The sequence below is a fragment of the Haliaeetus leucocephalus genome, unplaced genomic scaffold (assembly GCF_000737465.1).
Source record: "Haliaeetus leucocephalus isolate CR32 unplaced genomic scaffold, Haliaeetus_leucocephalus-4.0 Scaffold188, whole genome shotgun sequence".
Taxonomy (NCBI): domain Eukaryota; kingdom Metazoa; phylum Chordata; class Aves; order Accipitriformes; family Accipitridae; genus Haliaeetus; species Haliaeetus leucocephalus.
In genome coordinates, this window is record NW_010972624.1 from 1 (window position 1) to 16,641 (window position 16,641).

General features: G+C 46.1%; 1 protein-coding gene across 1 annotated transcript; it reads left to right on the forward strand.

Annotated features, from left to right (window-relative positions):
* Nucleotides 1-370: 370 nt before the first annotated feature.
* LOC104830395 (ubinuclein-1-like) lies at nt 371-14,266 on the forward strand (the record flags this gene model as incomplete). Its single annotated transcript, XM_010565249.1, has 9 exons — nt 371-500; nt 726-844; nt 1,325-1,453; nt 2,377-2,520; nt 5,561-5,611; nt 7,027-7,069; nt 7,402-8,628; nt 10,025-10,277; nt 13,278-14,266. Coding segments are annotated over 9 exons (2,149 nt in total), but the record flags the coding sequence as incomplete, so codon positions are not given.
* Between the last annotated feature and the right edge of the window lie 2,375 nt (nt 14,267-16,641).

Genomic DNA, 16,641 nt, shown 5'->3' on the forward strand with positions numbered 1-16,641 from the left:
GATGTGGAGGATGGGAGCGATCCTATTGGGATGGGCTTGGAGCAGGACTTCAAGCAACTGCCATCCCTCCCAGAAGGCCTGCCAGCCCCCTGCACTTCAGCTGCCAGGAAGAACTGCAGAATAAATGAGGCCGCTGACATCCTTTTGTTCTTTTTCCAGATACTCTGAAACTAGATTAAAAGGCATAGTTTGGGATAGAGGGCTTGAGTGTGTTGATTCTAAAATCTAAAGAACCGTCATGTAGTTTGGCTTGTACTTTGTCCCCCTCTCCCTGCCTCCAGCTCCCCAAGTTGCATAAGAGTTGCATTTATGTTGCTTAGAGAACCCCTGCCAGGTCCCTGGTCAGTGCTGTGTTTGTCTTGTTCTTCAGCATAGAGCTGCAGACTCGGGAGCTGAACAGCCAGATCCGGTCAGGGGTGTACGCCCACCTGGCTGCTTTCTTCCCATGCAGTAAGGACACTCTGGTCAAGCGTGCCCGTAAGCTTTATCTCTACGAGCAGGTGAGTGAATTTGGCAGCACAGCCCTGCCTCGTGTGCATGTTACCCCTGATCTCCAGAGCACGGTTGTTGTCTGCCTAACGTGGTGCTGTCCTCCACTGAGCATGGTTCAGGCAGCACATCTGGTGGTGTGGATTCAGAACTGGCCAGGTCTCGACCTGCCAGATTTGGGTGTCTTGGCTGGAACACACCACGCGGAACTTCATTCTGTTCTGTGACTGCTCTAGGGTGGCCGCTTGAAGGAACCTCTACAGAAGCTAAAGGAAGCCATTGGAAGGGCCATGCCAGAGCAGATGGCCAAGTACCAGGAGGAATGCCAAGCCCATACTCAGGCCAAGTTTGCCAAGTAAGCTCCTTGTTTGCTTGTTATGCATCTGTAGCTCTTCTCAGCAGGCTCCCTGTGACCTGTAGGCTGCTTTCATGAAGTTTGTCACCTATTTTTGTTCTGTAGTTAAAAATTGCTGACGGGCATCAATTGGCCTAATTAAGCTGCGTGCGTTCTTTGTGCTACCTATGGCAATGCCAACTACAGCAGCATCAATGGGACCAGAACTTGGCTGGTGTTTCACTTCTGTGCGGCCATGTCTTTAGGAACGTGGCAGTCTCAGAACAGTAAGGCTGGATTAGTCCCGTGGTCTCTATCACACAATACTGGGAGCTTTCTTAACCTTGAGCACTTTGCTCAGCTTGCACCCTAAGGCCCTCTTCTCATGCGTGTGTTATCACTGACTATTGAAACCTCTGAACAGTGTTGTTCAGAGATACTTAATCCTGTTCTTGAATCTCCAGGACAATGACTTTCACGTTATCTCTGTCTCCGTTTTAGGATGCTGGAAGAGGAAAAGGACAAAGAGCAGCGAGATCGAGTTTGTTCTGATGATGATGAGGATGAAGAAAAGGGAGGGAAGCGTGTCATGGGACCGCGAAAGAAATTTCAATGGAATGATGAAATCAGGTTTGCGTAATTTAGATACTAAGTGAACCCGTGGCTTCTCTTATTCTGTGCAGTTGGAAGTGAAGCATTTTGGTATTTGTATCTTGTTTTCAGAGCAGCGCTGAACATCTGTAGTAACAGTCAGCTTGGAGGTTTGTGGCAGACTGTGGTGTTTATGGAGCCACTGTTGCATTTATTAAATCTCACCCTTATATGCGTTGCAAAATTAAGCTGATTTCAGGCACCGGCCGGCTCTGAGAGAAGTGCTAAGAAGCCTCTGTGCTGAGGCCAAAAGAGAGGGACAGATCTTTGGGAAAAGAAGGAACTTGGCTGAATTGCTGAAATCCTGCAGACTAGACTCTCAACAAGACCAGATGCTGGTTGTGAAAGCACTTAAAGCTAATTGGGGATGGGCGCCCCCGGCACCCAGGTGTCTGACAAAGAACAGAGTGCTGGGTGAAGGGGAGAGTGACGAAAGATAAAATGAGACTCAATCACGCTGTCTTCTTGATCTTATTCTGTACCAAATTGGGGTGCTGCTCCGTAGATGGCTGATTCATTTAGAACAAAGCAAGCTTCACTTCCTGCCTTCTCATTGCCTCTCAGCACGAAGGTCTGCAGAGGGGTTCAGTTCTGTGGTTGTTAATGACGCCTGTAATTCTGGCGCTGGTTTACTACCTCTGCTGTTTCAGGAGATTGAAATGGGAAGGGGTAACAAGGCTTTTCTCCCCTGGCGCATTGATGCGCGTGCACACGCAGAGCGAGGAACGTGCCTTTCCCTTCCTCTTTCCTGTGGAGGCAGTGCAGGGTCGGTTTTATTAGCGAGGTGCTACACAGAGCCAGGCGTGTCTTGGCGTATTTATCCAGCCCTGGATAAACAGAATGACCTCCAACTGGGGAAAGTTAATTCGCGTAACTGTATTTGAAATCTTCCTGTTCTTCAGGGAGCTGCTTTGCCACTTGGTGAAGATTAAGTTGGATGGTTATGACCTTGACAAGAATAAGGCTCAGTCCCTAGAGGATTATGTGAAGACCTTCCTAGATGGAGAGGTGAAGCCCCTTTGGCCAAAAGGCTGGATGCAGGCCAGGTGAGCAAGAATCGAGTTGTACTGTAGGGATTCCTTGTCCTAAGGGACCTCGGAAGGTCATTAGTCCTAACCCTGCTCAAAGAATGGCTAGCTTCAAAGTTAGATTGGAGTGCTCAGGGCCTTGTCCTGTGGAGTTTTGGACATCTCCAAGGATGGACATTACCACAGCATCTCTCTGGCTCCCCTGTTCTGGTACTTAATCACTCTTCATTAAATCTTTTCTCCTTTTTTCCAGTCAGAATTCCCCTTGCTGCACTGAACTGAATATTCCCTCTTTTTGCTTTATACTGTGCACCTCTGAGAAAGATCTGGCTCCATCTTCTTCATGGCTCCCTGCCCCCTCCACTCTTTAGGTAGTGGAAGACTGCTGTTAGATCCCTCCTTGGTCTTCTCAGTTTCCAGGCTAAGCAAACCCAGTTCCCTCAACCTCTCCTTGTCTGTTGTGTCCCTGCTCCTCAGTCATCGTAGTGGCTCTGGACTGTCTCCAGTTTGTTGGCATCACTCTTGCATTGTGGGGACCCTGAAAATGGATGCTGTATCCAGATGTACCTCACAAGTGCTAAACAGAGGGGAGTAAGCACTTGAACTGCTGCCTGTGCTCTTGCTAATACCTGCCAGTATATAGTTAGCTGTCAGCAGTACACCCTTGCAGCAGTGGCTTATATTCAGCTTGTCCACCAGGACCCTCAGGTCCTTTTCTGCAAGGGTGCTACATAGCCAGTTGGTGCCCAGCCTGTGTGGCTGTGTGGGGTTATTCTATCCCAGCTGCAGGACTGTGTTTTCTTTGTTGAACTTCACAAGGTTTGTGTTGGCCTCTCTCTCCAGCCTGTCAAGATCCCTATGAGTGGCAGCCCCGCCCTCCAACATACTATCCCCCTGCTCCCTCTGTTTTCACGTCACCCTCAAACTTATTGAGAATGCAGTCTGTGCTGTCATCCAGGTTGTAAATGAAAATGTTGAGTAGTCTTGTCCCCTGTATTGACCTCAGATGGATGCCACTGGCAGTGACAAGTTACAAGGTAGAACTGGGACTGAGGTGAGGCTGACTGGCCTGTGGTTTCTTGAATCTGTATTACAAAGGATCACTTTGTAATCTGCCTCACAAACGATACATTTTTCAGACACTTTGGGAAGTCTTCCCTAGAGTATTCCCAAAAGAAAGCAAAGCAGAAAGTTTTAGGGGCTTATGGACTTGCACTAGACACATCGGAGAGTCAGCAGAGTAAGTAGGAATTTGGTGTGGTTTTCTTTACCCTATCTGGTGTCTTCACTGCTGTTTCCTGCTCTTTCATGCCCTCCATCATCCATGCCACTGACCTGGCAATTGCAGAGAACCATACAAATTGCAGAAAGTCATTCTACTGGGACTGTCATCAGCTTCTGGCCTGCTTTGTTTTGCTCAATAGTTTTAAAGAAAGGACAACTGTACAGTCTTACTGCTGGAATCTCTATCTCTGCATTTAAAGAGCTGGGCAGCACTGTCTTCTCTGCTGAATTTGCTTTTTGAGTTTCATGGAGGATAAAGGAAGAAGTAGGTACCAGTTCTTGAGAGCAGTAAGTATGACTAGCACATTGCAGATCCATTTGGAAAAGTCCACGGCCATTTATTGCAGTTGCATGTGCACATGAAGCACAGCAATGTGCATGATTGTAGTGTGTTGCAGTGTATGGGAGCTGAATGATGGCATTAGGAGGTGGGCGCAGATTCCTACTTAGTTAATGAAGATGTTACCAGCTTGAGGGTGTTAGCTTGCCAAGTTTTAAAAACTCTTTTCTTTGAATAAAAGGAAATTAAAATCTTTTGCCCCTAGTTTGTAGGTGAAACTGTTCTTAGGCATACAGATGTTCAGCTAAGACACAGTGTAGGAGGGCCTTCCAGTGAGGTTAACTACAGAATGACTGAATAAAAGCAGTCTTCCTGGTTCCTTTCCAATGGCTCAAGGGCAGTGGTTTCTCCTGCTGGGACCTGATGGAGTTGGAGTTCATGATCTTTATGGGTCCTTTCCAACTTGAGGTATTCTATGATTCTATGACTTTGCTGTTTAAAGACAGAGTGTAGACTGACAGCCACACAGAAGGGGAGGGATTGGCAATAATAGGAGAATTGTAAACAATTTTATGGACATGTCAGCTTGATTCGCTGTCATGATCACAGAAGATCATCTTTAAGAGGAACTTGAAGATGGACAGAGTAGCAACTTTGTGTATGAGTTCAGAGAGGCCCTGCTATGATACTGTTTTCTCAATTAGCACTAAAAGGCGATTAACAGAATATAAGGTTAAAATAAGCTTGCTTTTGAAAAGAAAAAGTCTTTGTCAAGCTGTTAATAGCAGACAGGAAGCATATTCCATATGCCGGTACTGAAGGTGTACTTATAAGCTTCTCACCCTGACATCTAAGAAGGCAGCTGAGTGGCAGGTGTTTTAGGTGAAATAGCGTTTGTGTGAGATTCTGGTTCACTTAGCCTCAGTAGTAAAGGGGTTTGGATGAAGCGCTGTTTATGGGTTGTAGTTAGTCAATTGTTACCGAAACGGTTGTGCTGATTTAAGAAGTCATCTCAGCTGTTTGCTGGGGATGCGAAGGCAGCAGAGACATGCAGCGTGTGAAGGCTTCTCAACCATATTGCTGTAGTTGAGGCTGGGGAAGATAACCTTTCTCCCTTGAAGTTGGTGAAGAGCTCTTGTATGATCTGCCAGCTCTTGGATGATCTGTGGCGGCAGTAACACCAGCTTGAATGATTGTACTGCCTACTCCAGCTGGCTGTCAGCTTTTTAAGCTGGTAGAGCTTTTTCCTTAGTTATTGTCCAACAACTGCCTTAATGGCCTTTCCAGCGCCTACAAGCATAGCTCCCCAGAGAGGGAATTGTGTGGGGGAGTTCAGGAGGATTTTCCTGGAAAAGGGATGAATATTTGTTTGCTCTCTGTGGTTTTAATTTCACTAAGTCCCCTGCTGTACTGTGCAGCTCTGTCTCCAGTGATCCCAGCTGCTCTACTGGGTCTTGCTGGATATCACTTCTCATTGCTCTCTTCCCTTCTTAGGACACTGTTTAAGGAGAGCAGGCGTGTACACGGACACCTCACATCAGTCCTGTGAGTATCGCGCAGCATTCCTTGGAGTGATAACTGGTGAACTCCGTTCCCTGGGGCCTGGGTGGATCATGCAGGAGCACCTGAGCTTGGCTCCCATCAGATAGTTTGGCGCTGCTTCATTTGGGGAGGACTAGGGACAGTAGTTGTTTGTGTGTGACATCTCCCAACAACAGCCTTCCTGAGGTGCTTTAGCCTTGCAGTAAGCTCAAAGATAAGAACTTTGAAGCCAGGTTGCCTCCTGGCCTTGTTCAACAGACTGGAGTCAGGCCTCTGTGCTAGTCCCTGGGAGGCAGATCAAAGTAAAATGGAGTGTGATGCCAGCACTGTGATTATTGCTACCTGTTCAGTTGGTCCTTACTGGATTCTGGATTCCCTCTTTCTTGTTGCCTGGTTAAAGGAGGGGTACAATGAGCTCAAGCTAGTGAAGATGGGTGCAACAGGCTTGTGGGTGGCAAATCAAGAGAGCCATCGGAATCCAGTTGGGCAGGTGATTTAATGCCAAAGGGTCTCATGGATCTTGCTGGCAGTCTATAATAGATGATGATACTGTCGTGGTTTAACCCCAGCCAGCAACTAAGTCCTGTGCCAACTTCTTGTGCCCTTCCAGCTTTCTCGCTGGCTGGGCATGAGAAGCTGAAAAATCCTTGACTTAAGTCTAAACACTACTTAGCAACAACTGAAAACATCAGTGTTATCAACATTCTTTGCATACTGAACTCAAAACATAGCACTGTACCAGCTACTAGGAAGACAGTTAACTCTATCCCAGCTGAAACCAGGACAGATACAGACTTAGGCTGATGTCCATTTGACAGACGGTCCTGTTCTTGGCACTGGATGAGTGAAGGGAAGTGTGAGAAAGAGTATGAAATAGAGTGTAGAGTCATCCTTCCCTCAGCCATACTGTTCCAGCAGTTCAGGGATGTCTTGTACCAGAGATTGCATCTGGCCAGACCAAATGGTCTATTTTCTGTGAATTTGGCAGATGCTTTTGCATCCTTGACTTCTTCTGGGAACCTAAAAGAAATGTGTAACTTTTCTCCAAAACAGTCTTTGTATCAGTTTCTCTCTGGGTATTGCTATAGTAAGGTCAGCAGTGGGTTCCTGTAGTATCTCCTAGCCCTGCAGCCAGTGCAGGATTTGTCTGTTGAGTGCTTTCACTGCTCTGCTACCATTTCAAGACTCTGCTCCGCTCCCTAATTCATTCCCCTGTGTGGGAGTTGGAGCTTCCTAGAGCAGCAACCAAATGTCATGCTGTTTTGAATCCTAGCAACCTGAGATGCTGCCTCTGTTCCCTCGGTTCTTTGCAAAAGACTCAGTGGATCATCATTAACAGGGCCCAAGTGTGCTCCCTAATTGGATGCTTCCCTGCAGTCATTCAGTGAGCCATGTTTCTTTTGTCTCCCTCAAAACAGGGCGAAGAAGAAAGTTATAGCTCCTACTAAGGTGAAAGTGAAGGTGAGTTCTTTGTTTTCTGGTTCTTGTGGTTGACATATACCAAGAGTCAAGTGACTGCCATCTTAAATCCTATATTTGAGCCTTGTATCTATACATTAGGTTACGAGGAAGTTGTACTGTGAAATGGCTCTAGCCTGTATTGGGCTTGAAAAAAACACTACAACAGCAGCTAAAATTGATGGCAGCAGCAGTTGGGAGGGAGGTAGGGGAGCAGCAGGCACAGAAGGTGCTTATTCTGCCTTTTATCTGCAAATCGGGAACTTTCCCTTCCTTTTTCAGCAGTAAACCCTGCCTCCATTCTGACTCTGTGTTCTTTTGTGATTTTGTTCCAGGAATCTTCCTGCAAGCCTGATAAAAAGATGTCCGTTTCTGTTCCTTCGATGCACTCAAGCAGCACCTTAGCTTTGTCTTCAGAGCCCCAGGGCGGAGCTCTGGGCATCAGTGCCCAAACCAGAGAACTCTTGTCCCTTGGGACAGCCCAAGCAGCCAGCAGCACTGGCACTCCTGCTACCTTCATGGATGACTCCTTGGATGAGGACTTAATTCATAATCCCACTTCCTCCCTTGAAGCAGTCTCTAAGGAACTGGCTGTGCTGAACAGCAGAGCGGGAGGGAGCCCTGACTTTACTCTTCCTGGAGCTCCAAAAGCTCCATCAGAGAAGACCCCAACTCTTGCATCCTCAGAGGAGAAGAGGACATTTCCAAAGTCCAACCCTTCCCCTACATCATCCTCTGGTTCCCTTCAGTCTCCTCTAAATTTCTTGGCTGAGCAGGCCCTGGCATTGGGCCAGTCTTCTCAAGACAAAAAGACAGAGAACTCTAATTACAAAGAGCTCTCCTGCCAAGCCTCCCCCAGCAAAATCCTTCCTGATGCACACCAGACTAAACAGAAACACCACAGCCTGGTCCGGCCAAGCCATGGGCCTCAGACCTCCACCCCAGTGCCAGGTTCTCAGGTGAAGGTCTTTCACTCAGGCAGCCAGCTACAGAAAACTTTCACCTCCCCAGCTCCATTTGTCAAACTGCAGAATCCCAAGTCCTCCTCCCCACTGCCCCAACGGTCCCTCCTCCAGCAGGTCAAGTCATCAACCAAAGCTCAGAGCTTCCATTCCTCTGCATCATCAGGCAGCACCCAAAACTCCAGCAGCTCCCACAAGAGCCCAGGCTCATCCTCATCATCTCTCAGCTACACAGGAAAGCACTCAAGTGGCTCTAGCTCTTCAGGACAATCTTACAAATCACCCTTTGTTTCTGGTACCCTCTCCAAGCATGGGGCTTCTTCCAGCAGCTCCTCATCCGGAGCTTCTGCAAACCAGGGCTGCTCCTCTGGGAGCTTGCTGCCCAGCGTGCAGACCCCTTCCTCGGGCCAGGCGTCCAGCCGCCCATCCTCAAGCTCCTCAGTGAAGAAGACGCCTGTTTCGCAGAAGCTGACTCTGGTGGCACCTCCTGGAGGTTCAAATGGAGATTCTAGTGGGGGCACTCAAGGGGTGGCCAAATTGCTGACCTCCTCTCTAAAGCCAGCTGTTGTTAGCAGCACCGCATCTTCTACCTCTGTGCCGGTAAGCAGGGGTGTGCCATCCCAGCCTAAAGCCAGGAGAACGCATGGCGTTGTGTCAGGCCATCTCCTAACTTGTTCAGACCTGCCGTAAAGTGATGACTTCAAAAGAATTTCCTGAAATTCTTGAATGACTGTCTGGGCCTTGGTTGCTTATGCTGGGAAGTCCTAGCCTTTGCCCTGGGCTTGCGCTCCAGAATTCAAACTTTCATTTTCAGCTTAAAGTAACAGCTAAGCTAAATACTGTGGTACCTTCCAGGCTGCAGTTTTTGCATAGGCTGTGTAATGTTCCTGCCCTGACTTTTTGAGTTACAGGGACAGTAGTGCTCCCATTTGGGTCAGGAGGAAGTGCAGTAAGGCATGTTATCATGAGAGCTAAAAATCATGGCATAAATTAAAATTATAATCATCAATTTGTTGTTAATTAGGTCTGCAAACTTGGCCTTCCTTAAATTATCACAAGTAATTTTAGTATTATTGCCACTTTTTTCACGACTGACCTATAGAATAAATAACCTATGATACTGGGCTATAAACTCAAAATGCCTGCCCAGCTTGCTTTGGTGGTTATCTCTGTCCACTTTCTGTTGCTCCCCAGTTACTCCCATAAGCTACTGAAGTGATGTTTGGAATCGACCTCAGTGGCACACCGTGGAATTCAGAGTCTGACAGTTCATTGGGATATAATGTCTCATGAAGGACTTCTGGGTAACCTATACAGACTTGTGTTATTCAGCCCTTGTATTTAATGGTATGAGGGCCTTAATTTTCATCTATAGCAAAAAAATAATAATTCTTAATGCTGTTTTATTAATTTGTTGTTGGCTGCTCATACCTGCTTTCTTTTGTGGCATGTGGAAAGAGCTGGGCAATTAAATGATTATATTTAAATGTACCTGAAAACCACATACTGCTCAACCCGTGTACCTTGTCTGCTACTGAGATAGAGAGCTGAAAAGCATTACCCGGTGGTGTGTCTCTCTATGGGAGAGGTCTCGGATAACATTCTTGGGTGCAGGGGTACACCAAACCTTGATGCTTTGAGTTGTCAGCAGTGATATGCTGCCAAAAGTGAGTAGGAAGCATCCTCCCTGGAACTCGCAGGCAATGTGTAAGCTTTTCCTCTGCCTAATGGAGGCACAGTTTCAGAGTAAGAGAGAAACAGTGAAATCCAGTACAGTCACATTTAGAAGACCATAGCATCCAGCAGCAGGGTTGCCAGTGTCCTGGGCACCTCCAGGTGGCCTCAAGAGTTGGCAGCTCTTGGGCCCTGGCTGGAAGGGTGCTTCTTGCAAGGAGCAATTCTTGATTGCTCCATGTTTTGCAGTTCTTCTTTAAGTATGAATGGTGCCATGCCTTGGTTTTCCCACTGCTGACTGACCTTTTCTGTTGCTTTTCAGAAAGGAACTAGTGGAGCTGTGCTGCTAACGAGTTCTTCCTCCTTAAGTGTACTGGCTCCATCCTACAAGTCCAGCAATCCAAAGCTGCCAGCTGCCCTGAGCTCCACCCCGTTAGGTATTATCTCTCCTATTCATTCCTTCCCTCTTCATGTCATCTCCTTCAGTTCAGACTCCTCCCCAAAAGCAGGAGTATCAAAGGATGCAATAGTTACAGGACCTGCTCCAGGAACTTTCCACCATGGCCTTGGCCACAGTGAGTATCCTGCTGGTCACACATTTGTGTGTTACTTGTGCCTGTGCTGTCGAATAACAAGAACACCAATGCTCTGCTGTGTTAACCCATTGCAGACCAACCCATCTCTCTTGCTGTTGCTTCATGCTGTAGTTCATGCATCTGTATCTCCAGCAGTTGCATTTGGAGAATCTTGGGCACATCCCTATAGCTAGCCCAGAATTCCCAATAGCTGGAAGCTGAGCTATAGGCTAACTGCTGCAGCTCCTCTGCTCATTTCTGTCTTCGATGTGTATTTGTTCTTTTTTTTTTCCCCTCTCCTTTCTTTGTTTTTCTCTCTAGGTCTTCTAGCTGGCTTGCACTCCAGCCCCCACCATGCAGCGCCACTCCCACATTCTGCCCTGTCCACTCATTTACCGCAAAGTTTGCCAGGTAACTTGTCAGACGGTCGTGTTTGTTTTCTGCGTCGTGAGTCATCCTGTATCTCAGCAGATACTTCCTCTAGGGGTGAAAGCAAAGTGGTTGTCCACATTGTCCGACCGGCATGCTTGTTGCTAAAACCTGCGGCCTCCCTGAGGTACAAAGCGAGGCGTAGCCCTCTGTGTCCTTTACTGTTTAGTTAGCCAGGGCAAATTTGTGCGTTTCTGGAACGATGAGCCCTCAGTGCTTATAGCAAGTGTTGGTTCCTGGAGGTACTCAGCTTCGCTGCTTGCATCGTGGTGAAGAATTATCCTGCCAGGATTAAAGCTATGCATGTTTATACACAGTCTGCTAGGACTGCCCAGGAATGAAGATTCTGGCTCTGTGGAGTTTTGTTACTGGTGACCTGTATAAAATGTGTCAGACCAGAATGTCTCGCATCTGTGCGCTGAGCTAATTGCTTACATCTCCTTCGCGACAAGTTTGTGGTGTAAATGGAGACTGCTTTACTTGGTGTTGACAATGTGATGATTTTGCAGTTAAGCCTGTTCCTGCCCCAGTTTGATTCCTGCAAAGCAATGCATAAAACAAGAGATTTCTGAAGAACACCTTCTCTGCTCTTAAATCGAGTCCTGCCTGGTGGGCTGTGAGCATGTGTAAATATGTAGCACTGTGGAGGAAGGAGAGAAGTAAGGGGGATCCATGCAGCATTCAGAAAGTTGAAATGCAGGGCCGGCAGAACGGGCTTATGTGCTTCAGGGAGTTGCTTATCCCATTGGTAATTGCTATTTCTGCTTTCTTGAACAAGTGTTCTTTAGCACTTCAGTTCAGTGCCACTGTCTTAGTCCCTGCTCCTGTTGTGATTGTCTTATTAGGCAATATTGGCCTGATTTAGGAGTGGATGTGCTGGCCTAATACTGTGGCACTGAGGCCATTAGATGTGTGGATAACCTGCTGGAGTTCATGTGGCCTCCTGTAGCGGTCATGGGGTAAAATGCCCTTGACTGCTGAGCAGAGGCCTTGTTTGCTGAAGAAAGAAGAGTGCTGTGCACTAGTGAAAATTCAAAGAATTTGTTGTCTTTGCTTCTTTTGCTGAAGTTTTTCTGAGGCAGGTTGTTACATCTCTGCAATGTGGTGGAGCAGAAGAAGAAGGTACTAGCAGTGATCACTGGTGTGACAGACCGTTCCTTCCTGTTTGTAAATTCACAGTTAGTGGAGAGTGAGATAATTGAATTCAGTTTGAATGTGGATGTGAAGTGTATTCTGTGTCACCGAGGAGGAGTTCTCTGTCCTCTTATTTGAGAGAATTTAGAGTGGTTACTTCACTATTGCTTATAGGGCTTATAACAAAAGAATTTTTTGATGAACTGCTGCTCTTAAGCAGGACATAGTGCCAGAAGCTGTGATTAGACAAAAGGTGACTAGGAATAAGTGAGGAAAAACTGACCATTGAGACAGCTTCAGCAGGGACCTGCTTTCTCACTTGGTGTTTTCACACAGAGATTGGAGATTGAGCCTAGTGCTATCATCTCTGGGAGTATTATCTGTTGTGGTGCTTTGTAGAAGAACACAGTAGATACATTTTAAGATTATGGTCATCACTTAAATATTAATTTATTTTGTGGCATAAGCTCTGGTTGGCTGTATAAGCAGATGGCCACAGCTGCATTGCTCTGTCTGAAAGCTGCGAGGGTTCTGGTCTGTTGGGAGGTTGCTACAAATGCAAGGAAACATTGATGTCTTAAATGAAAGTGCTTATATCAGCATTCATCAAAAAGCGTTTGAGCAAGGAGCATCCAGTGCTTGCTTGTGTGTTGTCACTGCTACATTTGCTGGTGGAAGTGCCTGCGTGCTGGTGCTGTGGCAATGGTTCTGACTGCTCACTTTAGAAATGCAACGTGCTGGGACTGAGCTCTTGCATGGAAAGAACTGTCCTTGTCCTGGGGAAGAAGCTGTTGCTACGCTGCTCAGTGCCACTGCTGCTTAACCGCACATCTGAGTACACCCATTTGTTCATCATTGTCTGATGGTAGTTTTAATTGCTCCTGGAAAACTTCTGCTTCCTTAAACTTCCTTCCTTTTTCTCTCTTCAGTGCATTTTCTCTTTTCCCTCCAGGTCTGTTTCTTTCTGTTACTTCAGTGGCTAGATTCCTATGATTCCTGTTGCCATCAGTTGGCACCTAAAGCCTTCATTACAATGGCAAAGGTGTACTAACAGTATTATTTCAAACCACCTTTAGATACAAGGCAGCCAGTACCATGTATTTCTAGTTTCCTAGATGGGGAGACATGGTAGGGTGGCTTTTAAAGAAGAGCATAGGCTAGCTAGTCAACTAGCAATCTGAATCTATGCCATGGTGCTTTTGCTGGGAGGCCAGAGGAGACCCTCAGTGCTTCCCATGTCTCTTACTCAGGTGGAGAGGCAGGGCTGCTCTCAGTTGTGAGATATCTCCAAGCACATCCTCTTCTTACCCCCAGTTCCTTGGTGCTGGAAGGGAGAAGTATGTCTTTCTGTGCAGAGAGATCTGGCTGCCTCAGCTGCACGCAGCTCTGTGGAGCTGGTGCCAAACCCCCTTCCCACTTGGTTTTACTTTCTTTCAGATGCTTCTCAGCTTCACGGCAAAGGGTCCAATGCACAGCAGCGCAAGTTGTGACGTCTGCAAGGAGGGGAGCTAGAACACACATAGGATAAAACCAAGATGAACAGGTCATGAACTTTGGATACCGGCTGTGTCTTTTTTTCTTTTTTTTCCCTTTTTTCCTCACAACAACTGGAGAGACTGAACCGCAATGAGGAACTCATTGGTGCGTTTGCTCAGAGGTTTTTGGAGCTAAGCCCCACACAGAGGGCCACCTTGAGCCATGCCCTAATGAGAGAAGCATTTTGTAGCACTGTTTTATTGCTGCTGCCCTTCACGCATTCCCTGGCACTGGCAGGAGCTAGAACTTGCAGGGAGACTTGGGTGGATTGGCTTTCTTGCAGTGGATTCCCACCCACCTCTGTCTATATCTGCCAAGTACCTTCAAGTCCAGGTACCTCCTTGGTCTCCCAGTGGAGGGTATGAAAGGTGCTTCTTTCTTCTGCTTTGGATTTACTTGGATAATTCTAGCACTGCCAGTGCTTTCTGAAGATGTTTGACTAACTTTTCAATTGTACTATATAACTGCTACAGTTAATTGGAGGACTTAACATTTCCTGTGTGGTGAATCTAACGAACCACCTGATGTTCCCCTCTGGAGGAGAAGGAAGACTCTTTAGAGAGACATTTTAGATGCAGTCATTGACTTTGAGAATTCTACTTCTTTTGGGTTTTGGATTTTTTTTTTTCCTCCAAAGGGATGCTTTTTTCCTGCTCAGTTTTATCCTTATTACCATCGAATGCATTGGATTGAATGGGACACTTCTCAGCATGTCACATGTATAGGAAGACATAATTCCAGTGCCTTTTATGGTGGAGCAAGAATGGACTAGTGACACACATTTCAGCCCTATTTTGTGTGCTCCTCAACCCTTTTTTAATCATTCTGTATTTAAAATGTATTCTGTTTTATTTAATAGAGCTTTTTATGGTTGCACATCAAAAAAAAGCTGCACTGTCTGGACTTCAGTGGTGTCTTGGTGACTGCGAACACAGTACCAAATCCAGCAAGAGCACCAGTTCTTATCTGAGTTTGTGCAAGCGGGTTCCAGACCCTCCCCTAAAGCCATTCTTTCCTAGGGTCGTCAGTTATGATCTCTTTGGTGGGCAGAGGGAATGATCTAGATTAACCAAGGTCACTACTAGTCAAATGAATTCCAGAGAATAATATTGCTCTCCTTGATGATTTCTGCACTAGGATCATGTGCTTGTCACAGCTGCGGAAATGGGGACCATCTAGAATTGGGGTGTGTCTTTTCTTTTTAATTTTTTAACTCTTAGACATAAATACTTCTCCTCAGCACACCCTTTCAATCTGTGCATAGTTAAGGGCAGGCTGTGGTTCTGACTGAGGTTTATGGGTTTTGATTTTCTGCTATTCCCCAGTCTGCCTTTTCTCAGGCCCCCACAGCCACATCTGAATCGTGCAGTAGTAGCGCTGATCCACATAGACTTTACTGGTATTTCAAGCAAAAGCTTGCAGCCTTCCTTCTTGAGCTTTGGGGAAGGATGCTGACACTGAGTATACCAGCAAATATCTGCTTTAGTTTTCCCCATTTTTGGTAAGATCCAAGATGGACTGTTTTCAATTTGAGCTGATACATAATTTCCCAAGATCAGTGCATTGTTTGTATTTAAAAAAAAAAAAAAATGCAGCTCAGATTCAAAATTTGTTTACAGAAAATACCTAGGTTGTAGCAAAAGAGCCAAAGACAGAACTTGTGTTATTAAAACTAAGCACAGCAGTTATTGATGGACTCTGAGCAGTGGACGTCGCATGGTTCCCGTTGAAGGCCTAATCCTGAGAGGTACTTTGCACCTTCAACTTCCCATGGTAGCTGAAAGAGCGTTCAAACACCTGGCAGGATAGGGACTCTCAGCGAGTGACTCGAGGTACTGGTTCTACTCCCTCTCTTTGCTTTCACTTGAATGCTTCTGCTGGGAGGCACCTGTGTGCGTGGCCAGAGCAGAATGCCCTCTTTCTAGGAATTTAGCGAAGCCTCTTGCCTCAGGGAAATGTTTATTTGGTGGAAATTCTGTGGGATATTTTTTCTTTACATGCTATAATGAATGAGTGAATGGTATGGAGCAGAGTCGCAGCAAGGCAGAACCACGCAGAGACCCGACAGCTGATGGGGAGCCAGGAGTCTGGCATCTCTGCCTTGACGAGGCAACTTGCAACGCTTTCGTGACGGTGTGGGGAGGCAAGGCTCCCATGGCACGCACTTAGTATGGCAGTTCCTTTCGGGTGTAAGAGCTGCGGTTTACTATGATATTTTTTTTGTGTGTGTTGGGGCTGTCTTGCTGAAGATGGTGGGGGTGGTATGAAAACTGTTAATCTTGTACAGAACAACTGAATAAATTGTTTCAAACTTTCCAAAATGCTTTTTTTCCATCTCCTTACCTCTAGTTTCATGACTTTGTTTTCAAGAATTTGTGTTTCAGCTTGGATGATCATCTCTTGATCATCTGTTTCTTGAGTGAGCAAAGAATTATTTACTGTTTTAACTAAAATCTCTTGTGTGCTAAGTAAATTACAGCTCTGTTTCTAGCCATTGTGGTGGAAGAATTGCATATTCTCATTCAATATGCTCCTGCTGATGCTTGAAGTTGACATCTGTGGGAAAGAACATGTGGCATTTGGACCCTGGAGCAACGGTATGATCTTGTGTGATCCTTTCATTCACAAAGGTAAAATAATGGTGTTAATCCCCAAAGCCAGGGTGGATATGCAGTGAATGCTTATGGCTGCTTTTGTTGACAACAGTTTATTGGGGTTCAGGTATTAGCCAAAATTTGGGAAAAGGGAAATGAAAGTGCTGCAGTCCCATTTGTTAGTGCAGTTCACTCCCATCTAATGCTGCTAATTAGTCCCAGCTCTAACGCTGCTCCAGCAATTTCCCTCTTGGAAAAGAGTCAACAGCTAAAGTGAACAGTCTTATTTTTTTAACTTTGACTCTGAAATGGCATCTTCTTGTAAAGCCAAAGATTAAGAGACTGCCATAATTAATAAAGAAAAACCAACTTCTGTTTGGAACCACTGCATTTTTATTTTGTACTATAAATAGAATTCCCCTCTATTTCCCATTCCCTTACACAAGTAGATGAAACGTGTAGCTGCATGTAATTCCATCCAGTAAAATACCAGCACAAATGGCTTTTAACCATGAGGTAAGCTAACTGTGTTTCGAAGGCACTCTGCGCTTGGTTACAGTTGCATGCTTTACACTACCCTCTTGTGTTTGGCAATACTGCCATCTCTTCACGCACTTCTTGGTGACCTCTGTGGTGTATGAATGCTCCTCCTGGATCTACAGCTGATGCCA